The sequence below is a fragment of the Nesoenas mayeri genome, assembly GCF_963082525.1.
Source record: "Nesoenas mayeri genome assembly, chromosome: 3".
In the NCBI taxonomy this organism is placed as follows: domain Eukaryota; kingdom Metazoa; phylum Chordata; class Aves; order Columbiformes; family Columbidae; genus Nesoenas; species Nesoenas mayeri.
Window position 1 is genome coordinate 91,842,493 of NC_137544.1, and position 26,625 is coordinate 91,869,117.

The window sequence follows — 26,625 nt, forward strand, 5'->3', positions numbered from 1 at the left end:
TCTCAGTGAGGGTGACAGACACTGGAACAGGCTGCCCAGGGGGGTTGTGGAGTCTCCTTCTCTGGAGACATTCAAAACTCTCCTAGACACATTCCTGTGTAACCTCATCTGGGTGTTCCTGCTCCGGCAGGGGGATTGGGCTAAATTATTTTTTGAGGTCCCTTCCAATCTCTCACATTCTGTGATTCTGTGAAATAAGGCAACAGGTTCAGAGAAGGCACAGTATCTTCCTTATTAGGAAGGAGTGGGCACAGACACAGAAAGATGGAATCGCTTTGAAGCTGCTGCCAGAGGGAGTATATGTTGGGACATGGAGGAAAGAAACACTAAAAATCCATGATTGGCAACAGTCCTGAAGTACATGGAATTTCCATGTTTCCATTTTTGTCAATCCATTCTTCAGGTTTTAAGAAATTGTCATCATAGTGGTTTTGACTATTGTGTACCTGAGCATCAAGTATTTCATATCTCATTTACAAGTTCCTGTAATTAGAACACCACCTCCAAAAAACAAACAAACAAAAAACCACAAAAACAAAAAACCAGTCCCCCCCACGCCAAAGTTTTTGTTCTGAAGTTATTTTGTCAAGATGTAAAGCTATGTGAAAACACTATGTACAAGAAATTCAGTTTCAGTAGCCCCATGCTACTTAAGGACGTTTAGTTAAAATCACGGATTTTTATTTTGACAAAAAGCTTTTGGCAAAATGGCTGGGAAATAAGATTTTTGACAGAACCCTGCATTATTTTCAGAAGCTTCTACGCAAGATATATTTTTGTCAAAAACTCTCATAGAAAGAAAAAAAATATTTCCTGTCCAGTTCTGGCATCTTGCCGTTTAGCAACCAATAATAATAGCCCAGTAAAAACAGACAGCGACACACAGGATCCAAGTGTTTCCTCCAGATGCACCTGCATATGTCCCTTTGCCTCGTATAAGAAAGAGCACCACCTCTCCCGAATCTAGTCTTTGGAGGATGATAATCTGAAAGAAATACACTCAGTTCCATCAACTGGATCTGATTTTCTCAGCGTTTCTATTCCCTTCAATAAGTTTTTCCACAAGGAAGAGCATTCTGCATGGAAATAACTGAACATTGTACAGCTTGTGTATGAAATTCGAGCTAAGCCTAACAGAAATACACATTTCTGAAATGGAAATGAAAACAGGGTTATAAATGAGAAAGCCACCTCAGACTAACTATTTAAATTTGCTGTTAAGTGTGCAACAGAAATGCATTGTTATGTTTCCACTTTTACTACTGCTAAATTTCACTCAGAATTTCTTCAGCCAGCCCTAAAAATGTTTTTGGCGAACACAGAAGACATTGCAACGTGCTGATAATTAAATTTCATTAAGTTTCATCACAGTTATCCTTGCTGAAGATGCATGGGGGAGGCTGCCAGTCAAACTACACTAGAAATTCTCATGCTGGGCTTATAAAAGTGGTTCTGGAGAGCACGGCGAGGAAGTGCGCAGCCTTTCGGCTGCAGGACTGCTCGGCTGGGGCACCTCCCGTTCCTGATTCCTGGTTTGCAGAATACTGGGAAACAACAGAAGCAGAAACATGAATGGTTTGTTTAAAGTAAAACATCCTCCAACGAGAAACTCTATTGGGTTTCTAGGCTCAGCAAATAGCTGAGCAGTACAGTGTTATTGCATGTGAAGGGATAAGACAGAAATGCTCTCAGCCAAACACGAGAGGGGCGTACAGAGCTGGGAAACTACTGCAGCACAGAGAATCCTCATCCTCCACAAACATGAATTGTGAAACATTCTTATAATGATGACAGATGCAAAGGTTTGGGTGAATACTTCGTGTTCTGCTCTAAGGCTGCACAGCTGTTTCAGTACAGTTGTTCAGAGATATGACTCTAAAAGCAGCAGCACCAATAACACAAAACGTTGTAGAGACTGAAATTACACCATCTGTTGCATTCCTAGTCACCTCAACAGGTTTAGATCAACAGAGCTTCTGGATGTAGGTGCAAAGCAATATTATTCATGTTATTCTGCAGTTTCTGAAACTCTATGCATCCAGGAATCAGACTACTCCACGTAAGATAAGTCACACTCTCTTTGCATAAAATAGACTAGAAACAGAAATGTAGCAATCTACCAGTTCTACTATCTATAATTTCTGGAAGAGTATACCATCACCTAAGTGTATTTATTCACTGTAGTATTTACTTATGCAATACCATTTCTTAATAAACAGGATAATACTGAAAAAAGCTAGATATAAATTTACCTGGGCAGAGATCCACATATACACCAAATAACAAAAACAATTTTAACTGCCTGTGGAATTTTAAAGTAATTAAGAGAGCCATTTGTAGACTTTATTAACACCTTCCTGTGCATATCAAATGTATTAAATAAGTCATGAAATAGGTTGCTACAATAACATTGATGCAACCTTCATATACCCCGTCTGAGTACCTGGCAAATTAATAAGTTTCATATAGCATCTAGAGGCTCAAGGTGTATAAATTCTATGCCTACTTATTTGCATCCAAGTTAAGTCAAGTAATAACTTAACAGTAATAATAAGTCTATCTTTTTATATAGGATGTATTTTTCTTATATATTTTTAAAAGTCATTATAGACAAATATAAAAATTATCACAGTTGCATGTGACATTATTGCTGTTCCTTAAGAAACATATTTCATATTGGAAGAAAGTGACAATACGAATCTCCAGATTTCAGTAATAAACTATCACAAATAATATACTTTATTTGCATTTATATGTAGCTGTCTAAAATCTAACAGTGCTGTGTATGAGAGTTTTCATAGAATCATAGAATGGTTTGGGTTGGAAAGATCATCCAGTCGCAATGCCCCTGCCCATGGCACCTTCCACTAGACCAGGTTGCTCAAAATTCCATGCAACATGGCCTTGAACACTTCCAGGGATGGGGCACCCACAGCTGCTCTGGGCAGCCTGTTCCAGCGCCTCACCACCCTCACAGTGAAGTATATCACTAAGAATTTATTTATTTGGTTCCCATCAAGCATGATATGGATTTCCTCAGCCGCACCCAACAGGAGACAGTGTTGGAAAGTAGAGTCCCCTGCTAATCATTATTCTTCCTTCTTTCGACTGACAGTGAAGAGCACTCTACTGCAAAAATACCACCCCATATGCAGAACCATAAATCACGTAAGGTTTACCAATTGTTAGTTTAATTAGTAACGGTGAAGGCAAGAAATCTTGTAAGATTTAAGTATTAATATATTGCTTGCCTAAAGGTAAGACACAGTTAAATTACTTTTCAAGTATCGAAATCCAACTTTCTGCAGCTAATTTCCTCTGCTTGCTCAGAAATAAGCAAACAGTGGATGGAGCTCCCTTCTTAAAGTGTATCTGCAGGCTGATATAAGGAAACTGAAATTCAGTAACAAAATAACACAGTGAGCACTATGCAATTTTCCCTATGAGTATGGACAGTGTTCCAGGAGTTGTATCTAAAGGTCATAGAGGATTTCATTCCTCCCCAGCCCAATTCTTGTTCCACACTGAATGTATCCACAAGGGTGTTGTTTATAACAAAGGGGGTTGGTTTGTTTCTTTTTGATGTATCCATGAGGAATTAGAGCTAGACCACCAACTGATTTCACACAGGCCACCCAAATATCCCCTCAATATCAAAAGCAGAAAGAGATTCCCTTTTAAAACTTTGCAATTTTGTCTATAGTACTGATTATAATTTAACACAGTAAAGCACCACCACAGATACAAGATTTTTACTGTATATCAGAACAGAGTTCAGCATAAAAGCAAGGACTATTTAAAGATGGGACAAACAGAGAGCCATGATGGAATCCATGCATTGCAAACAATGTTGACATCATGGTACAGTTCACCTTAGAGTCAGTTTTCCATGCCCTAGGCAAATGCTCAACTGCCTTTTATCAGCACTATTAGTCATTACCATAACCGCAATATAGGATGAAATCAGCATCTGTTACATTGCATAGTTACCTTAAATGCCATCTAGCCACTGAAACACAGAGGGCTGGAAAATTACTTGGAGCAATATTGCGCTTTTGCTTGTGCCAGTGCATTTTTCAATTGATGTAAACACATTAAGACAGTTAATCAATTACAAATCAAAATCCATTCTCTGTACTATTAATGAATGCAACTTTGTTTAGGCAAAAGCATTGTGTTGAAATACTTTGAACTAAACATTAATGGTGTATGAATTCTGAATAACAATAGCAAAACGAATTCCTCCAAAGATTTTCCCTTTTAAAAGTAATTCTTCCACCATCTAAAGCAACTTGTTTTCTTTTATAAACATATATTCTAACAACTTGTTATGGATGAACTCTAATTGTTTGAAGTTCTCTCACAAAAGGAGTGAGCAGTAGTCTAGGAAGGACCTGCAGAATCACACTTCTACTTCGTGAAAAGTGTACATGCTGCCTATCTCGAACATGACCTCCTGCAGCTTATAAAAGATGCTTCACCTATTTTCATAATCAACCACTCTCTTCCTCCAAGAATTTTCAAGCAATGTAGTGTGGAAATTGCACTGTCCATATCTTACATTAAAATGACTAGCATAAGGGTAAGAGACTTGGCAAGAGGGAGGTGGTCGATACTCTACACTAAATGAGTAATTTGGAACATTTTATTTTAAGAAATCCATTAATTAGCACCCTCTCATTAAGCTGCTGCTTCTTCACTATTTGTGTCACACAGGTGAGACATAGCATAAAGGACCCGATTTGCAACCTGTATATCAGCAAACCCCACTTAACCTGCGTGAATAAGGATCGCAGTGCTGCATCCTGAAAAGAGATTCAGTCATAATTCAATAGCTTCAAAATTAATTACTTTCATGTCAATATTACTGCATGACTTGATATCCCAAACTTGATTTTCTTCTCAAGGAGGTCACAGGTGAAGCACACTGTGGCTTCTAATGCATCTTGGAAGTGACAAAGTGTTAATGGAAGTTCTGAAAAGACTGCCTAGTGCTGATCCTATGGGAAAAAACCTGCACATCAGATCTTTGTCTCAGCCTTCATCAGCCACTGACAGGAAAGGGAGAGAGAGCAAACCAGAATCTGCACCAATTGCTTTTCCTCTAAACTGACTGAACAATTTGATGTATTTACTTCATCTAAGCATGCAATTCAGAAATTCCTATTTTCAATGTATTGTACTTTAGTTACCTATTACTTGGAAGTTTTGATTTGAGAATAGTAATAGGGAGCATGTAGCTGCAGGCCTCCTTTAGGGAACTGAACCCAAGCTCTAGTTCCCAGCTCCCGGAAAGCAACTCCACCTCATAAATTTGCCATAGTTGGATGGCCTAAGGCAAAAAGTAAAACACTTGCTACTAGCTGGAGGCTCTAAAGTACTGCATTGAAGAAACACAAACAAAACACCCAAATAAACAGAACCAACCAAGCAAAAAAACACCAACCAAACAAAAAACCCACCACCAACCAAAACACACACACACAAAGAAAATACGATATATTCCTCCAGAATCAGAAAAGCACTTTCTTGTTAACAAAAGGATTTAAAAGACTACCATCATGTAGCATCCAACACAGAACTATCCATTAGTTTTATGTAGCCTTTTTCTTCACATTGCCTGAGTCTGGGCTGGTACCATGGGCATCATGAAGATCAATCTCAGCTCCAGCATGCTCTTGTTTCTATGCAGCCCTATCTGCTTGATTCAGTTCTCCATGCATTTTATCCCTGGCAGTCCAATTTAACAACAGTGTTCACACACACAGAACTGAGATGTGGAGTAAATTGATGACTTGTCCAAAGGCACAAAAACTTCTCTGCTGAGGCAGCTTCCTGAATCCTGTCATCACTGACCAACGCTCTAGCCTAGAATCCTCCCAGTCTGGAGGAAAAGCAGCATCTCTGGCTCAGTTTCTCCATGTAAAAATCATATCTTCTAAAGATGTTGTAAAGCTTACACAACATATAAAGTATTCTACAATTATAAGAAATACGATATAAATGCAATTATTACCACACACAGGAGATCTCTGCTGTTTTCCATATGAAGGACATCAACAATATTAGCAGGCGTAATAAGATCATGGTGTCAAGATTATGGTCTATATAATATTTTAATTCTAAACTACATTACCTATTGTCCTGCAATTTGTTTGTAAAAATCACTTTTTTCATACCTCAGCTAGCATATGTTGATAAAACACTGAAAATGCCTTACATTATGTTTTGCCGCAGAGTCAGTTGCTGGTTCAATTTGAGTGAGCTTTGCATACTCCTTACTTGCAGAAGCTCTTAGCCATCTTCTATTTTCATTTTGACTTCTTATCTAGTTTTCAAATAGCTATTTCTGTGCTTCTGTGACAAGTAATATAAAAATAATATCTAAGCCATAAGCAGAAACAGGAAGTAAAAGCAAATACCCAGTCTTACAGAGCACTGCTGTTCTTCAGCAAAGGGATTCAAATATCTAGATGTAGCCACCTCAAACTTAACAATATCAAATAAAGGACGTGCTCACTTTGCAGGTTTGTCACCAACTGTGATGGAAACATGACTTAAGTTGCTTAGGTTTTCTTCATTCAGATAAATATGAATGTGGTGGGGGACAAGTACATGCAAAATAAGTGAGATGGGCACTGCTATTTAGGTGAGACAAAAACAGTGCAACAGGAACGTGTAGCACTGATAAGACAACTTTAAGTCAACCAAATCAGTAAAAGGCTTTTTTGTGTTCTCTAGAATCTTCCAGTTAAGTGATACAACTTACTATCCATAGGAACACTTCATACAGGCACAGTGATAATGTAAAATTAAAACTGTAAGTAACTTGGTCATTTGAACATAAAAAGCATTTATGCTAAATCAATACAAATAAATATACCAATACTGTTACAACCTTTATAGATTATTAATGTGTTTGATAAAATCATAATGGAACTACTTGTTTTTCTGATGTAACATATCAAATACGTTAATGTTTCCAAGGCACTAACAAGAAATTTTTCGGTTATAAATTATTTCTTTAAACTATAAAAAATATACATATTTACATAAATAGACACACACACGTGTTCTTTTGACTCATGGAACCAGTTTAGTCTGATTTTTTTTTTTTTTTTTAATGTTTTTCTATCTTTTCAATTATAAGTTTAATTTTGCTTTGGTAATCTGAATGGTCTTTTAACAATAGGAGAGTATCTTCTATTTATTCTGTTTTACCTATGGATTGTCTTTATCTTTTCAAATGCAAAACGTACAAAAAGTGGTGTTTTGAATCGGCAGCTCCATGCCTCATTATCGCCATATAAAGGCAGGCTAATTTATCCCCAAGACTTGTAACAAAATACAAATGTTACAATTTGCAATGAGTTTTTTCCTAAGAGTGAACTGTAAACAATAGACACAGTTTCTCTGCCACATGAAAACAGTGACTTCACCCCACAGCAATTACTTATTTCAGTAGCATTTCCAAGACGAATCAAAGAGGAAAAGCCACTCTGCCGTTCAACTGATTCTGTCATCTATGTAACTGCTTTTACTTATCCTAACTGCAGCAAGCTTTAGAGATCTCGGCAAGGAAGGATTTAGCGGAAATTACAGCTCCAAATACCGATATCCAAGAAAGAATCAGTTTTGCTAGAGTAGACTTTAGTTGGAGATGAAGCTGGCAGGAAGGGGAAGGGGAAGCAACGCACTCCAGGCCAGGATAAGCAGTGCAGCAGGAAGCGAGGGAAGGCAGCGAGATAATGAATTCAATCCAGCCTTGGAGCAACAAGGAGAAAAAGCAGCTTGACTTTGATTTTTAGCTGCAGATTCAAACAACGCTATTAATGGTCGTCCGCTCTCTTCCTCCCATTGTGATAGGGCATAAAAGAAGCTTTGGTTGAGCATTCACAGTAAGAGAATACACTGCTTGCATGCACCGGTGCTGAGAGCTGTGCATAATCAAACCCAGTAAAAAGAACCACGGGACAGATTTCGGCTTTAGTGGCTACAGAGCCAGATACCAGATGTGATTTTCACAAGAACCTAAGGGAGATAGGTGGCTACATCCCAGGGAAACTAAGGAACAAAAGGAGAAAAAGCCTTGCTTCCACATTGCTTTCTGTGGAGAGATATTTGCTTTTAAGCGACTGTTTGCCTCATTGCTGCGACTTTTCCATTGGGTTCTCTAGAAGGAGCTATCAAGAATAGGCACTAAGTGAAAAAAATATATACTATGTATTTAAAATAATTTTAAATATCTTGGCAATTAATGAAGTTTAGTGCCTGTTTCTTAGCAAACAGCCTCCCGAAATACTACTGATTACATAGCTACACAGAAGTAGCAGTAAATTTCCAGAAAGGATATCAGTATTAAGAACACTAAGACCATCATTTCAGACCGGAATTACCTAATCTTTAACAGTACACTTCAAGTTCAGCTCATCTGAGATTAATGTATAGTAACCTGTGAAGTCAGTCCTGAATTGCTATTTGAGGAAAATGGACTAGAAGGGAAAGGAAGGAAAAGATTTAATTGCATTCTATAAAAATAGGAAACTAGTAATAAAACTCAGATCCTACTGAATTTAACAATACCATTATTTACATTTATTCCGAATAATACTTAACAGAAACTTCAATCTTCTAACCAATTAAAAACCCTAACTGTATGTCTCCCAGGAAAAGATGGGAGAAGAATGAATGCAAAAAAATCCTCAACATCAAAACCAGCAAACTGAAGAAAGAGATTCCAGATGTTTAAAGACAGATTCTTTTCTCAGTCTTTCTAGTGTTGCTATGAAACTGGAAGGTTGGATTCTTTCCACGTTGTCTTCCAAATCTCTTACTGATGTAAAATAGCTCCAGTGGAACCAGGTTGGCCTCATTACAAATGACAGAAGAAATACTGCATGCCTCATGTTATCCAAAGTTTCTCAGACCAGAAATGCTGCAACAACTTCAGTTTCACCTGTGCTAAAGCAAATCAAATCCAGTCTTAAAGGCTTTTACGTAGTCTTTCAACGCTGGTAATGTCAGCAGTAGCAGTACTGCTAGAAAGAATCACTCAAACTATTACATAAATACAAGTCCAAGAGATGATAGCTGTGACTTCGGCAGCATATGGTATTTGTAACTCAAAAAAATTAATTTGGTAACAAAATAATTTAATGTTGATATTTTATATGGTTAAAAGAGTTTGGGCAAAGAAATGAAACATATGCAAGTTCTCAAATACAACCTTTGTAGTCTGCATATCTGCAATATACACAGTAAAGAGAAACTGCTTCCGCTACTCTTACTATATGTTAAATTAGGAATCAGGAGTCTTGTTCCCTAGGGGAAAAGAAAAAAAAAAATATTAACATGGCAGAGAAAACAGTGTAGATTATATTGGACAGTGTAAGTTGCATCAGCTTTCCACAAGGTTGTTTGCAAATTACTTCAGGATTCTTAAAGGATTTCTTCTCCAAAGGCAGAAACAATCAAATTAAACTCTTGCCGGTACTTCCCATAGTTTGTAGCTAAACTGGCATAGAAGAAAGATGTTTGTATTCCCTACTCAGTCTTTCACTGAGTCACCATCCTCTGTAAAGAAGAGTGTGCCTGACGACCCAAGTGATCCATCCAGCGATCCTGGCGGCAAGAGTTCCGCTAACTCCTGATGAGGCTGAGGAAATGGGCCATGAGCCCAAAAAGAACACAGAAACACAAGCCCATGCTATTTGATAGCTCATATCCCGCACCAGCCTTTCTGGAGCAATAGAGAGTTGGAAATCTGTATATAATGGGGACTGTGGTGCTGAAAAGAAACAGAAACATGAAAAGGTGAATCACATCCTAATATGCCAAATGGTTTGGCAATCCTAGGTGGAGAGTCTGTGAGCACTCAGACCTTCAGAGACGCCATCAAACAAGTCACTACTGCGTATGTAAAGTCTCCCTTGCCTTCTCCCTCTCCAAAAATTCGGAAAAATACTTGAAGAACAACATATTATTTCCTTACATACCCTAGTCAAACACTTGAGCACAGGTGAAGGAAATGCTTAATCTACCTAAGAGAAGCCAAATAACATTTAGTGGTGTATATGCTCATCTGCAATGAACACAATCAAACCCTTCAAAGTTGTATCTTAACAAGAAATGTCTTTTCTGATACTAATTATATCCTATGAAGACTAAATGAAGTAAAATATATCTTACACACATTAGATGTCTGACCTTCCTTGAGCGTGCATAATTTATGCTCTCTAACAATAAAGAACAGGCATGACAGTTTAAAAAAAAAAATTAAAAATAAAATTAATCCTGAAACTCATTATTAGAGTCTTCAGCATTTGGTTTGGTTTTGCTGGTTTAAGATCAATTCTGAAATCTACTACACCACCACACACTGGGAGAAAAACCTATTCATTATGGTCAATTTGCCACTCAAATTTAAAAGTATAACTAAGACCTAGCAACTCCTGCATGGGTACACAAAGGTACTGTATTCAGTTAAGTGTCCCAAGAAAGGATTTTGAATGACCTCTGATTACAATTTGGTAGCTACAGTCAGCAAAAAGTGTTTAACAGTAATAGATCCTTGAAAATATAGCAAAATACCCTGAAAACAAAAAGTTCATTTAAGATTCTGAAAGAGGTAAATTATATTTTAATAACTGCAAGTTCAATACTTTCCACTGAATGTACTTTCTACTCTGACAATGAAAAGTAGGTAGTTACTAACAAAAATCTAAAACTCAAGTCATTTTCTATCCTTTATCAAGCTGCTTCTCTCAAGGAAAACTTCCACTTACTTAGTATTAGCCTTGCAGCACAACAGGCAGTCATAGTCCTATTTTCCAGAGAAATTTGTTGACGCAGAGAAGAATCTTGCCCAAAGTCAAGATGGCAGATGTTCAAATCACTCCAGTTATGGGGTTTAACCAGACAATCCTATCCCCAAAACCGTTATTATAAAATGGGTTCATCAGCGATTCCATTGCATACAGAGAGCTATATTATCTTGCCTGAAGTATTAAATTTGCACCAGTCTTGAAGTGTATTCAGTATAATGACTATATATTTCTATTCACTCCAAAAGCTATGAATACATGAAGACTGTGTGCTCTAAAACAAACATCTGCCATAACAGATATTAGCAAAATCTGCTCTACTTAGGGAATGCATACAAATGAATTATTAAAAAAAAAATTAGAATTCTTTATAAATTTTAACTCTGTTTTTCTTCAGAAATACTTTAAAGCATTTGAAATTAAATAAAAAATGTATTTAGTCCACAAGCTGTTTTAACACAAAAGTAAATCAGACACTGAAATTCAAATTGCTGTAGTTTAAAAAACAAAACAAGTCCCCCACTATTTAAATTTTACTTACAGGGTTTGCAGCTCCTGAGACCTTTTTCTTCCTCCTCTCTTCAGCATGTAGTCTATATGATTCTCACACTGACATTTACTGATATATTTGGGAACTCTGCTTCTGAATATAATTTTATATTTAAAGTTAATTGAACACGTAGGGGTGCATTACTTGTTCACTTAATCAACTGAAATGCACAGGATTATTTTTGCAAAATTAAGAACTCACCCAATGAGGCAAAACCTCAAACCTGATCTTAAGATGACCTCTGCATCTGAAACTTTCCTTGGTTGCAAAGACAACCCTACAGTAATCATCTGACTCTTACCCAGCCCCAAGTAAAGTCCCTGCACAGGATTACCGGGAAAATGGAACTGTTAACTGAGCACTCTTGCAAAAAAGAAAATAGGATGGCTTCAGTTCTTTGTTGTACAATAGTTCAATGCTGCATCACATTTTTAATAAAGGCCATACTAGACTTTCAAGCACCCTGACCAAAGTCTGAAAGCAATTAGAGATTCACACAGTTTCATTTTTCTAAAGTCTATAGGGAGAAAAAAAAAGGTTCTTTCTTGCCTTATGATATCATTGTGCAAATCTAAACAATTGCATTGCTCTGAAAAGGGAGAAGCACAGCTACTTCCAGTATTTTAGAGAGAGGTCAACTTATACACTGGCTTACTTTTATCTACTATAGAAAACTCATGGATTGCAATGGAAGATGTTTCCTTTAAATAGCACCACTCACAGCAGAGCACACTTCCAAGATGAAGAAATAAAGTTAAAAAATGCTATGTTAAAGATTTTTTTAAAAGACTCTAATAAAGAAGAAAAGTACATGCTTAGGAATTAACTGGAAAGATCCAGTTTCCTGGTACTGATCTGGGACTTATAAACAGAGAAGTCAGTAGAAAGGGTGTATTTCTCAGTGTTCCTTTACAACACTGTAATACAAATGAGATTCTTCTATCTGTTCTGTCTCAGAAAAAGGAGCCCCACTGGTACAAACTGGAGATATTAAAACTCCTCAGATTTATTCAGGTTGAGTATTTTGCCCTAGATTATTATATTGCTTGACTATTTATTAACTGTTCAGCGTGCCTTACAGAAATACAATTTCTGAGAAATATACCCCAGCCTTAGCATAAGGTAAACAAGGGATCTAAACTGTATGCAATAGCTGGAAGTCCAATATACAAGACAGTTTGTTAAAGCTTCTACTACAGATTAAAATATATATATTTTAAGTTATTCCTGATATCACATATAATTCATTTTTTTTGGAAGAACACATTAAAGAAATATAGCAGAAGTAATGAAAGCCAACTAAAAGTCATGGCATGAAAAAAAGACAAAGGACTAGGCAGTGTTTAAAACAGAGTATGTATCTCAGGCTTGCAATACTGCCCTCAGTATAGCCTTTCTGAAAATCCAGAGAAATTATGAAAGGGCTTGATCTTGCTTTTGAGACTTGCATCTTGTTTTCTTTGGAGATTTCTTTTAAAAACTCTAACTTGCAAGTAATACACGCATGCTCTACTTAGTCATTTTTATGTCTGGAGACCGCCTTTTATAGTGGCAAAACAAAGCATCCATGAAAAGGATCTAGCAGAGAAAAGGAAAAAGTAAATTCTGCAGGACAGATAAAAGATATCTATGGAAAATAACTGCTCTACCTCATTGTTTTAGAAGTAATTCCTACTACATACCACAACAGTTTACCAGAGTATTTCTATTCTTTCAGCCTGTTTCTGGGAGAGGGCTGGCTAAAGGAGAAGCAACATTAGCGAGTCTCGCAAACCATACTATATTATGAGAGTACCACAAGAATTAATACAGTTTGCACACTGCAGATGCTCTTGCAGAGGCATTTCCAATGATTAGCAAAGTCTTTAAAGAAAAAAACCAAACCAACGCAAACCCACACTATTATAGTTTGGGATAATGAAGTTCCAACACATTCATTCTAGTTCAGCATTGCAAAAGCCACAGACTCAGTTAACAATATGCCTTAAAGGCCTATCACAGACTGAAGATCTACTGAATTATGAGCCCAGCTGCTGTTATTATAAATAAGGTTTCTTACTATGCAAGTCTAACCTACAAAATCTGTCAACAAAGCTGCTGACAGAACTCCTGTCCTTCTGTACACAGCTCTTTTACCTACTTCTATGGTCAAATATTTTTAGCTATGTATTTCCTTCGGCTAGTAATACTCACTTGTGAAATACTGAGATTATAGTTTGCTTTATTCTCCAACAGTGTAAAGAATGACTTACCACTGAGAGGCATAAAGAAACATACATATTTAACAGCACCGAATGTCCAGAGTCAATAAGTCCCTACTAATGATGGCCACATTCACTAAAGCCAAGGGCTTCCCATGCATAGAATTCTTCATCTCTAACTCAAAACAAAAGTAAGTATAAATTTTGCTGAGTTGCAGAATATATAATGTATTAACTTTTCTCAAATGCTTTGTTTAATCTTTACTGAAACTCCACATTATGCATCACAGGTTTTTAATATTGTTCACTCCTCTGAAATGGAAAATACAAAGGACTGAAATGATTTAAGATCCTGTGGCAAATGAGCACTGGCAATGGGACTGTCATTTTGGAACATCTGCTTATTATTTTTAAAAGAGTCTAAGAGTTTGAAAGTTACGCTTCTGCCTAAAAAAATAATGATGGTAGTTTTCCATTAAATGATTGACTCTTTTAAAAAGATTTTGAAATATGAAAAATTATTTACCTCTTCTTAATATATCACAACACTTTTATGCTTATTTTCAATAGATTAATGGGATAAATATGCAACTGTACAACAGATTTTGAGCCTCTACTAAGAAAGAGGTTTCCTAAATTGACTTCTGATTCCAGTCATACTCAAATATTTTAAACTTTCAATACTATACTCAAAAAATACATAGTTTTTGAGCCTCCCACTGCTTATGCTACTGTAGAACTCGTATGTCAAAACCAGAAGATTTTTAGGCTATAGTGAATGCAGTAAAAATTTGGTTGCTGATGTTCACAAAAGATACTAACGCTCCCACAGTTTTCACAACCTCACAGGTACATGGAATGACCAGCACTGTCAGACAGTCTAGACCCATCTTTAATGTATGTATTATCTATTCATCCCCTAATCAATTCATCAAAATAGACAATACCAAGACTTCTTTTTCCTCAATGACACTAGCAATAAACAGACTTGACTATTGTTGGGGAACATAAGGATGAAGAAAAACAGATCAATTCAGAGCACACTACTACAACACCAAAAGTGCAGAGCAAAACACTAACAAATCATAACAGGGTATAGGTCATGTATGTTATGAAGTACAACAAAACAAATATATATAAACTACAATATTATATGCATTTTTCACATTATATCATGCTACACAATGAGCATTGGATTAAGCTATGTTGAGTCTTCTACTATGAAATAGCTAGCTATATACAGATCTCCTAACACGTATTTCTATTTCAAACCTTCTAACTAGTTCATTTTTCAATTATGTATGAAACCACCACTATAGTTTTTCATTTGATACTTCTTTTTCCAGTTTTTCTCAAAAAAACACACACTAGGCGTATGCGGTGGTAAAATTAAACACACCTATTCCGAAGGCCTTGCACAATTTTGTCAGGGAAAAAAACTCAACATATGGAAAGCACAGCTTTTAATACATAGATGGAGAAGAGAGGGACAGCAGTTTGGAACGTGGTATGTATATGAGTTTCATTACTTTTCTATTTCAGTCTACTGCAATTTTCCTTAAACAAGTACAAAAATCTTACAAGTACAATACAAAGGCGCCTTTACACAAAATCTTCTACCAGCATCTTGCTCCCTGCAAAGCACTTGTTTTGGCAAACAGCTAGAAGCCTGCCAAGAAAAGGTCGATCTTTGCCTAAAAAGCCTGAGCCAGCTTTATACAGTAAGGGCTTATTACAAACACACAATTCTTACCAGATGTTCCATCAGTGAACTGGAGGCAGTCCAAGGATGGCTATAAATCCACAGAGAGATATTAGTTATGAAGGCATTTGCCACACAAAGTCAAAATGACATTAGCACCCTTTGGAGAAACTCTTCACTGAGCAGCGCACTTTAAAAGGATCATGCAGCTGTCACCGAGTACTGATTTGCGTTTGCACCAATACCTTTAAAAATAATTTAGGGTTTGAATAGTTAGCCCACAAGGTTCATTTTCCTGGCCTGCAACATTCATTTTCCCAGCCAAATGCATGTGTCATTACCGAAGTCAGTATTAACACACAAGAGCAAAGAACTTAACGTGGACTCCCATACTATTATTTCACAGATCCCCATCTCAGGCTTCCCAGTTATTGTCATTCAGGTAACGCTACACAAACATCTGCTTTCAGATGGCATGCTACCAACAGGTGAAATTTTGTCTCAGAAGAAACACATCACCTACCACACCAACAAGTAAATAAGCACTAGCATCAAATGAATTAAGATATCTACTGACATCAACTTTTCTCTAACAGAGCTGAGAAAATAAGAGACTTATTGAAAGTTTTTCATTTGGGATATGAAAAAGTTGTCTGGATGAGCATCGTAACCTTCAAGTTTCCACATTAGATTAAATACAATGCATTGGGGGGGAGGGGGTGTTGTTTGTGTTTTTTAAATAAACAAACTAGAAACTCTAGATCTGGATGGGCAAATATTTTTTCCAGTTGTAAACACAGTCGTAAAAGAAATGAATAGCTCCAAAAAGAGAAAGAAAGAAACCTAGGAAAAAAAAAAATTATAATAAGCATCCACACTTACCACAGAGGTATTTTAAGATTAAGCCAAATAAGACCCAAGAGAAAAGACACATTACTAATAGGTTTGAATTATTCCTCCTAAGGGGAGAAAATGAAGGCATTGCAGAAGGAGAAAACTTCGCAAATCAGTTTAAGCTTCTTTTATTTCTTTGATTTTACCCCTTTCCCTCACTTGTGCTTTGAATGAATGCTGATCTTTTGGTACTGAAGAAACAAAAAGCTGAATGGGGAAAAAAATGATCCCCAAAACCCTACTTACATAAAACCAAAGCTTCAAAGGAAATAGGTTCTCAGCTGATACACTGAATAATGAGTTTTTAAAACAAAGACTCTGGTTACATTGGAAGTTGGCTCCCACACCACTGCTTGCTGTTGTTCTGTTAAAGCAATGAAGCCTACAGAAGGGAAACCAAAAAGCTAGTGCAGTATTCTACCTTTAACAAGCTATGAATAAAAACTTGAGAGTAGTTCTTCAGAAGATGGAGAGTCCTCCTTGCCAAGACAGAACAGAGCAGAGCAACAAATGTGTGCCTGATTTCCCTGACTGGATATTTTGCTTTACATTGGGAAGGGAAAAAAGCTGTACAATATGGAGACAAACTTTATCTCCCTGAGCACACAACATTCCTCAGAACTTTCAGGGGGAAGCGCATTTGTGAAAAAGTTCTAACTTGCAAACCTACCTGAGTCGAGCTACTGAAGACAGAAACCATCCAGTTAGCACTGTCAGTTCAGCACTGCCCCGTTCAGATAGTTTCAGACTATTTTTACTCTCAGAAAAAGACCCAGTCTTGAGTCTAAAAATACAACATTCATGTGGCTTGCTGAGTCTTAGCAAACGGCTTCCCAGGTATCAGGTATCAAGCATCATCCTCACTTCACAGACACTTCAGATTTCATCCCTGGAACACTGCCTGCCCCAATGCCACGATAAATCCATTAAAGCAGATCCTTTTTGCTCCACCTACAGCACCAGCAAAGTCGAGAGGGAGATATATCTATATCTGTATCTCTCCTCAAGCTCTCTTCCTAAGCCACTTCTAACACACCAGCTTCCTCTCAGATACTAAAATACAGAGGAATGTAAGGATGTATGTGTGTTGAATGCTCAATCAACTTCTGGGTTGCAAAAATGAGATAAGAAGGTCTCTGCAGTGAAGCTTTCAAGGGACTCTGTGACTCTTCTTTTCCATGTGTTTACCACTAGCACATGGGTTATCATGCAATAGGTCCTCCAACCATTCTCATATAGAAATCAACCAAACAAAAAAACCCCTAACCTCGAAAAGGGGTAGCACCTTTGTAAACAAGTGGTTAAACCAGCACAGACAAAAATAATACAATGAAGAATGTTGACTCCTCCGTTAAAAATCTTAAAATACAATTATTCACAATGGAAAGCTGGTGATCAACTTGAAACTTTCTTTTAGAGAGACATGTTGCTGTCAGGAGGAATAGCAAAGGTGGACTAGAGATACATCCTGATGGAAGAGATGGATCAGTGGGAATAAAGAACAATTTGTACCTTCTAAAAAAACCAAGAAGTGTACCTAGATAGAGGTGAGCTGCTCTCCACCTACTGGAAGAATATTCAGATGAGGTCTAAGGAATTAGTCATAGACTCAAAATTCTGAACAGACAACACCAGCATTCTTTTACAGACTGTTCAACATCCCAAGATTGGCAGCTGAGGACTACCAGAAACTATTTCATGGTTTGCCTGATGTTTTAACAGCACCAAAACGTCCCAAAATGGAAACGGTCAGAGATAATAATTAAAAAAACCAACACACACACACACACAAATAAACAAACAAAACAAACAACCAACCACCAAAAAAACCCCCTCCAAACAATAGAAGACATTAGTGAAATAAAACACCACTCTTCACTAAGACACATACTGGAAACAACCAAGCAAAAACACCAGCTCCTGGCCGCATGTCATTTAGACTTTGAGATTTCTGGGTAAGCACCTTCTGCTGTTCTCTGCTCAGACAGCACCCAGCACAACCAGATCTCACCTTCTGGGCCCTTATAGCATTAAGAAGCAGAATTAATGATGGTGACAATGACAACTACAAAACAGTCTAAGGAGCAAAAGCTCTCACAAATGGATACATTAGGAATTGTAGAGACAGTTTTCAATGGTGGGGTATTTTATACCAACAGATCTTTGCAAAAGGATGCTACAAAATGGAACAGAAATAGAATTTTTCTTGCTATATTGATTCTACAGTGGTTAGATGCCTGAAACAAATCCTGTAGATATTCTGATTAACTAGCTGTATCGTGTTATAGATTTATCAAGTACGAGACACAAAAATGGCATCAAGAACTATACCGTGTGTCTACTGGTAATATTTTGCTTTTTCTAGCAGAGCTTCTGCCATAACATACATTGATCAGCAATAAATGTGTTGGCAAAACAGAGAGTCTTCAAGTAAATGAGCTCTTCTAAACGCATATATTTTGATTTAAATGTTAAATACATAATCTGATGTATTCAGAAGTCTAGAGACTTGCTTGTTGGATATTTCAAAGCAAAAGGCCAAATAATCAACCTAAACAAAAAGTTTTGCATGTACAAAATGCTGTCATGACTTCAGCTAACAGGCTTTATTGTTAACTATCACATGAAATTATTCATCCTGTGAAACTTAAGTATCTTATGAGTAGATGAATCTGAAGATGAATGTATCAGAAGATGTAATCTTTTATAACTATATAACACCTAGACATAACCAAGAACTTCCAACAGGCTGCTTTCTGCAGTACATACGACCTCCAGCATGAGCTTTGCTGTTTAATTGCAATTCAACTGCCCGCTCTAAAATGAAGAATTCGTCATGATAGACAATTGCAATTTTGGACATCTAACAATGATAAATAATCAGTACAATTCATTGCTTATAGTACACAGAAAAAAAGTTATGAATAATTCCTATTTTTTTATTAAATGGTACGTATAATAAATACAGTTTAAAAATCGCTAATGCATCAAGGTCACTCTTAAGTCATTCTACAGTTGATTCAATACTGACATACTGCAAATGGTAACTTAATTTGTAAGCTGTTAGAAAGGTACCATAAGTAACTATACATTTGTGTCACACATAAACCAATAATTCCAAAGAAAGAAAAAATCTACAAAGACAAATTCAGCAAGGAGGTTACAAGCTTTTAAATACAGCAGCATCTGTCCTTCAGTCTATATAAAACTGACTTTGCTGAAAATGTTTTTAATAATTCCTGAGGCAATTTACCTCTCTTACACACTTGATGGCCACCTGTTATTCCAGTTTACCAAGAGAATCATTGTGTCATCATATTTGGCTTTTTTAAACCTTCAGCCTGCATTCGGATCTTGATCAGCTACACTGGAGCTCTTAAATTTTTCTGAAGTAATACAAAAAGCTCCACTCACAAAACTCTAAAGCGCTAAAATAGATCAAAAATACTGGCAAAGCATGTCAATAAAACAGCCAATGAGTGCACTACTGCACTTCAGTCTTGAAATAATGCATATACTACAGCAATACTGAATTAATACAGAAAAATCTATATCACAACAGGCATTAATGAAGAAATGAATAAGACAGCATGTCTTAGAGAGCCTCCTCTTCATCCAAATAGTGACAAAAAGACAAACCTGTCTCCACAGCCCTGGCAGAAGTTGAAGATACATGACTAAAACCCCATGTAACCATTAGATCCAGTTTGTGAAGTAACAGAGAATAAATATTATAGACCTTTCCCAAGCTAATTAATTCTTACAAACACGGGTCTACTATAAACCTTGTTCTTTAGTATGACTGCATATATAAAGTGGAGTCATCAGATGTTTTGTTAATAGCAGAACCGACTGATTAAATGCTTTGCAACTCTCCCAAAATATTCTGGCAGCGTAACAACAATCACCTCTATTTTTAACTGGTCTCCCAAAAGCAAATTATCAGAAATGCTTATTCTTCAAGATCCTATGTGCTTGTACATGGTTCAAGGAAGTTAACCAAAAAATTCCAGCTAGTACTACCAGATGCTGTGTCAGGTCCATAGAAGCTTCATTCTTCTGTTTGACCAAAAGGATTTGTTTTAAAAATATTCCGTAAAGTTTGGAGTGTGCAGTTATTATTTGTCAACACTTAAATCCAATACAAGTATTAAAATTATAAACAATTTTTTTTTTTAAACAGAACTTTACCAATTAGCTGTTGCAGTTAATTTAGCCTGTGGATGGATACCTTTCTGTGTACCTACATTTGGGAAGTTTCCACTTACACAGCTGTTTCCATTCATGGGAAACACAAATGCATATTTACTCTAAATGCACAGAGCCATTTTAAATAAATGCACAGAACTTAAGCAACCCTGCAAATCAGTTTTGGCATAGAGACTGTAGAGACCTGAATCACATGTGTTATGGAAATACTGGTTACATAGTTAAATTGGAGGATTTAAACTATATTTTAAGAGCTGTTTTCACTCCCTGTTCCAACGTCCCCATCAGCAAAAGCACACTGAAGTATTTTGCAAAACAGGCTTTCAAAGCACAATGACAATGTTCACATTTTAGAAGAAAAATTAAATCCTAACTTTTGAGAACATCACTTTCTGCGTGATAAATGGTTCATTTAGCATTTTCTTTACAGTATGTGGGCCAGACAGTTTCTACTACAGAATTTACAAAAGATAGTTTACAAAAGATAGCTTACAAAAATAGTTACCCTCTCCCATTCTCAGTGCAAAACAAACATTCAGAAGCTATAAGCAGGCTTCAAAACAGGATTAGAGTGAAAAAGGTGATGACAAAAACATTCCTGTTGGCTCTGTTGTTGTAAGGGCTTTTTATGTAGTTTGCTTTCCACTTCTCAGACTTCTGCGTTTGTGTTTTCCAACCTTTTTTTCTGCTTCAAAGACTAGAACTGAATGGGAGCAAGTTCTAGAAAACGATGTTTTCAGAACAAATCTAAATATCTTGACATTTGAACAACCCACTTGGAGAGTTGGTAGTGCTGCAAGATGCGTAGTGGAGAGCAGTCTGAAGTCTTAGGCTTTCCAGGCTGCCCACTCACAAGTGCACTGTTGCTACCGGAGAAGTAGAGCTGCTCCTTCAAGCAGCTTCTGAAGGAAATTTTACAACATAGAAAATGGCAGAGAAGATGGCACAGCTGTTATGACCCATGGATTTGTAGCTTGCCTTTAGAATGGGAGACACATTGCAAGTAGCAAAGCGAGCGACTCAAACCTCCTTTCCACAGTCCCACATAATAACACCTGCCCGATGCTGATACTAGTATCTAGGGGTGGTTCTCAACAACTCTCTCAATGTGACAAGGAGAGGCAGAAGTACTCTTTACCTCCTTCTATAATCTGCCATATTTCCATCTGTTCTGTACACCTAATCCACACAACTGATAGAAGTCCATGAATAATTCGGTTTAGAAGAGAGGGAAGGAAGAAAAGAAATGGCTTACAACAATTAACTCTTTTCATAGTTTTGCCATGCAAGTGCAAATAGTACAGAGGGATCAGCAATCTGGCAGCTGGGACTAAGGGACAATTGAATTTGAAAAGGAATATGGTAACAGCATCTTATGTCAATTTTACGTAAAAGCTTACTAAAACATATTGAGAATATACTTCTAAGTAGAATGTTTCTTCTTTATCCACTATTTAGGATTTTATATGCAAACTTTCAATTTATATAACAATTTATTCACATAGGGGCTCACTTGCAAAAGTAGGTCTGTTGCCTCTTAGAGGCTATTTAATAGAAGAAAAGATCTCTGCCCATATTAGTGGATTCACCAAATCTCAAATCAATTATACCAAAACAGACTTTTGGATATCGATCTTTAAAAAAATCTTTTGGAAATGCCAAATAACTGAAGTTACATTATAGATTGCTGATAATTAGAAACGTGTCAGTACACAGAATTACAAGACAGTACTGGTTGGCAATTATATATCACATCTCAATGGCTGATTTTTTAAATTTTTTTTTTAATTACTGCTAACTGAGAAACATGTAAGATAATTGCTTCCTCCAGTTAAAACCGTTGCTACAGGTATTTTTATTTTCATTGATTTCAAATTTTTTCCTGTCCAGAATCTGAGGTGAAATAGCGATGCTGATTTGCGCAGCATAAAAACAATGCTATGTACTCTCTTGCTAGTCACAATGAATACTGGAGTTCAAAACCAAGATCCTGGTGAACTACTTAGGTCAAGAGTAGCAATCACGTCAACCAACCCTAGCCATTCAGAAGTCATGCATTTAGTCTAACCTTAATCTTATGTTCTTTTCATAGTCAACGAATACAGATCAACTGCAGTGAACTGCCCATTAAAATGCATAAAATACATATCAGATATATTCTATTTACATGCATATATAAATACATATATATACATAGATCAAAGTCTACATGCTTCAAAAATGCCTCTAAGTTAGTTTCTGTTGACTACAGAAGGATGCATACAGTTGTTACATTAAACTAGGTGCTTCACTAAGCTGAAGAGGAGACTCATCCAAAATTACCTAGGCCTCAACCCTAATAAAGCAGTCTAAAAATAGGATTTCATAACATCACTAACAAACTGTTGTACTAACCAAGTCCAATTTTACAATACTTCTACACAACACTTCCATAGCTACTTAACTGTATGGGGAAGTTCTGAAACTATGTAAGTTCCACAGCCTTTTGTAAGGGCACCAACTTGTCCAGATTTCTACCAAATTTACCCTAAATAAAGCCTCTTGGTCTTCCAAAGGGCTTCCTATAAAACAGCATTTCACAAGTTGTTTTCCCTCAGTAGCCCATTACCATTTGAGTGTTCCCCTCTAACACTAATGTAACAACACAAACCATAGTTCTGCAAATTGCTTTGCAAGCACCTTTCACATGTCACAGGGTAACACATCACATAACATAGGAGACATCACTCTAACCATTTTTGCTTTTCCTGTATAAAAGATTATAGAGTTTTAAAGAACTTTTGAAGAACAACACAACACCATTCCTCCTGTCTTTTGACAGTCTGACACACCTCAATGCATCTTGTGATGGAACAGTAACACTGTGCTCATCTGTGTATCAATTAATGATCAATGGAAGGTTGGAAGAACATCTACCTGCCCCATGACAGAACCACACCAATGCCTTTAATGACATTTTAGTTCCATAACTGGTATGCTAGTTATCAAGATATATGGAAACTACTATTTAACTGATATTTTCTTCAATAGGCAGGAACAAAAAGAGGCAGAGCATACCTTATGTGGGTACAAAATGTGGCTACAAGATGAAGTTTAGAAAACAGTTTGATTTGTTTTTAAAATTCAGGATTTATAGCAATGTGTTTTTGCAAGCTACTGTCAGCAATTGGTCAGAGCACAGCAGTTGATTACAAAGAACAGAAATATAAATGCATTCTTCTGCTGTTTCTCAACCATTCAAAATAATTTCATTTCATAGCATTTTCTGTTTCAGCTCCTGCTAGGGTTTATGTGAATCTTCTTTTTGTACTGTGAACCAAAATCAATCTCATTTAGCTGAGCTCTATGAACTGGGGAAGGCTGATCAGTGGACATCACTTAAAATAATCAAACCCAAACCAGCCATGGAGGCCATTTCAGCAGGTAAGGCTGCCATCGAGAGCATGACTAAGACAGACAGATTTGTTTTTTCATAAACTCTCTTATGTCTATCTCTGCTGATTTAACTAAAAGTTAGTTAATTTTCTTCATGCAGTTAGAAACCCTTCTTTTCCATAGCTAGCACGGTCATTATTTGGACTTAGTTTGAGAACAATAGATAACAGCCCAGCACAGAGTTAATGTTTTTAATTGTTCTGGTCTGAGAGCCAAGGACATTCTGAGCACTCTGCCCACAGGTGTGAGGTATCGAGGAAGAGGGGCATGGATGGGGCTTGACTGACATCCAGACTGACCAATAAGAGTATTTCATCCCATTAGTGTCACGCTTCAGATTTAAGGAGAGCCGGGATCTTTTGGTCACTCTCTCACTTCTTGGCTTTCTTTGCTCTCTTTGTCGGAGCTGGTGGAGTCCTGCTCAGGATGTGTAAATCAGCCTTTGCCATCCTGCTGTTTTGCAGAGGCCTCTGGGCATTTCTGCCTTTTTATTTTTTCTTTTATTTTTTTTTCCCCTCTAACGGGATCAGCTTTTGGACCAGGTGCTGCTTCTTGGGACTGGCTGCTCAGTGTGGACAGAGTTCATGAGGAATTGCATTGAGTATATTTTATTTTATACTCTATTTCTATTTGATATATTTACCAGTAGTGCATTAGTATTTTGTTATTTTGTTAAACTGTGTTTACCTCATTCCAAGCTTCTCCCTTCCCTTTCAACTCTCCCATCTATTTGGAGAGTGGGGAGCAGGGTGAGTGAGCAGCTATCATAGTTGTACTGCTAGCTCAGGTTAAACCATGATACTATCATATACCACCTGACTTTATTCCAACTTCAAAGCAGAAAAATATCTTAAGAATTCAATAAATATTTCTCTTCCATCTTTGTTTGTTTGCTGTTGTTGGTGGTTGTATTTTTTTCCAACATGTAACTACTATGTCATAAAAATGAAAAAAAACTCTTATCATTACAATATTTCGGTCATAACTTGCGGGGGGTGGGGGAAGTGGAAAAATAGTAGATATTAGAATAATTTAAAAAGCAAATAAAATCTTCCTCCCCACCTTTGACATCATATCATTTCTATCTACGTAATAATGGTTAGCATTCTTCCAAAAATAAGAATTTGGAAGTTTCTTCTGGAAATTAATACTACTATTCCTATTTCATTACTGTCCTTTATCTGATATTGTTACCAACAGTGATTAACCAGGTAAGATGAACTTCAACTGCTCATTGACCCACAGGCAGGTAACACCAAAATGCGTTGACTTTAACTTGAGCTCACACAGATTTAAGAGGATATTGACACAGCACCTCCTCTTATACTTCCATTGCAGAGGCCATTGGAAGATTCCATTTATGAAAGAATTAGGTAAAATATTAAAAGTCCCTACCTTCACCTGATGATCCTGAAAGGTCTATGATGACATACACTCTCCCTTCTGGCTCCAAGTCAATCTGCAATCAAGAAGAGAATTAGAAGAAAACTTAGAATGACTCCCAAAGCAAGCGACTGCACATGCAGGAAACAAAAGTTTCCAAAACTCATGAAGCCAGGTGTGGGCAGGACACATGTGCAAGTCTACAGTTTGCTACCAATAGAGCCTCCTTTTGCCAAGAGGTGTTGAGGACTCTGCACCTTAACTGAAGTAAAAAAACAGAACAGTGTGCCCTTAGCACTTGGAAAGCCTGAATCCAGTGAATTTTGCAAATCAAATATTTAAAGCACTGTTCTGCCACACTTTTGTACCACTGTTTCCAAGGAGATGAAGAAGAAAGTTAAAAAGTGGTAGTATCGATTAACTTTGTTACTGTAATTTATACTGAGCCCAGCTATGCAAATGTGAAAGACAACACTGTGACCTATTGAGATCCCAGCGAGACAGATCAGTTCCAGTCACAGAACAGGGGAAATGAACACACACTGTTCATATGGCCAGCTGACATGTGTTTATAATACTCCCTTTGTGTCTCCACTGGGAGAAAGAAATACATGCTTTATCCTCTTTTTCTAAAATACAAGATTTGTTTATTTCTGCACCATTCTGGTAGATTTTAAGGAGTCTTCGCTCTTGTGGAGATCACTTTCACTCAAAATGAAATACAGGTGCTCAATATCAAGCCCCTCTACTTCAAGATTTCACGAGCTGTGGGAATCAGCTCCTGTACATTTAGGCACTGCAATGAAGAGCTCATTACAAATCCTCCTGTATTTTACCACACATTTCATCAGCAACTCAAAGTACTGCTGGATTTGAGGACCTTAATGGTGCCCCACACACGATAGACAATTTTTGCAGCCACTCATCTCTCAAGAATTAAACTGTAACTAAAACACTATATAATTGATAGCTCTTACTGTCACATAGCACTTGTCACACGATTTCAGAGACTGAGTGACATTGTGTACATTAATACTGTATTTTAATTCTATTTTACTAAGTACAGCACACAGATAAAATTGCATGCCCACTGCCAGGGTGCCTCAAAGGGCCTTCTCTACCAGGGCCCAGCCTGCGTCACAGAATCACAGAACATTAGGGATTGGAAGGGATCTCAAAAGATCATCCAGTCCAATCCCCCTGCTGGAGCAGGAACACCCAGATGAGGTTACACAGGAACGTGTCCAGGTGGGGTTTGAATGTCTCCAGAGAAGGAGACTTCACAACCCCCCTGGGCAGCCTGTTCCAGGGTCTGTCACCCTCACTGAGAAGAAGTTTCTTCTCAATTTTAAGTGTAACCTCTTGTGTTCCTGTTTGAACCCATTACCCCTTGTCTTACTATTGGTTGTCACCAAGAAGAGCCTGTCT

General features: G+C 37.1%; 1 protein-coding gene across 1 annotated transcript in view; it reads right to left on the reverse strand.

Moving 5' to 3' along the window:
* PRKCE (protein kinase C epsilon) overlaps positions 1–26,625 on the reverse strand; it is a gene marked incomplete at both ends in the record, with an annotated part of 289,843 nt that overhangs the window by 164,779 nt on the left and 98,439 nt on the right. Inside the window, one exon of the mRNA XM_080341232.1 lies at positions 25,210–25,273. Coding sequence (XP_080197358.1) covers positions 25,210–25,273 — 64 coding nt within the window. The remainder of the gene's footprint in view (positions 1–25,209; positions 25,274–26,625) is intronic.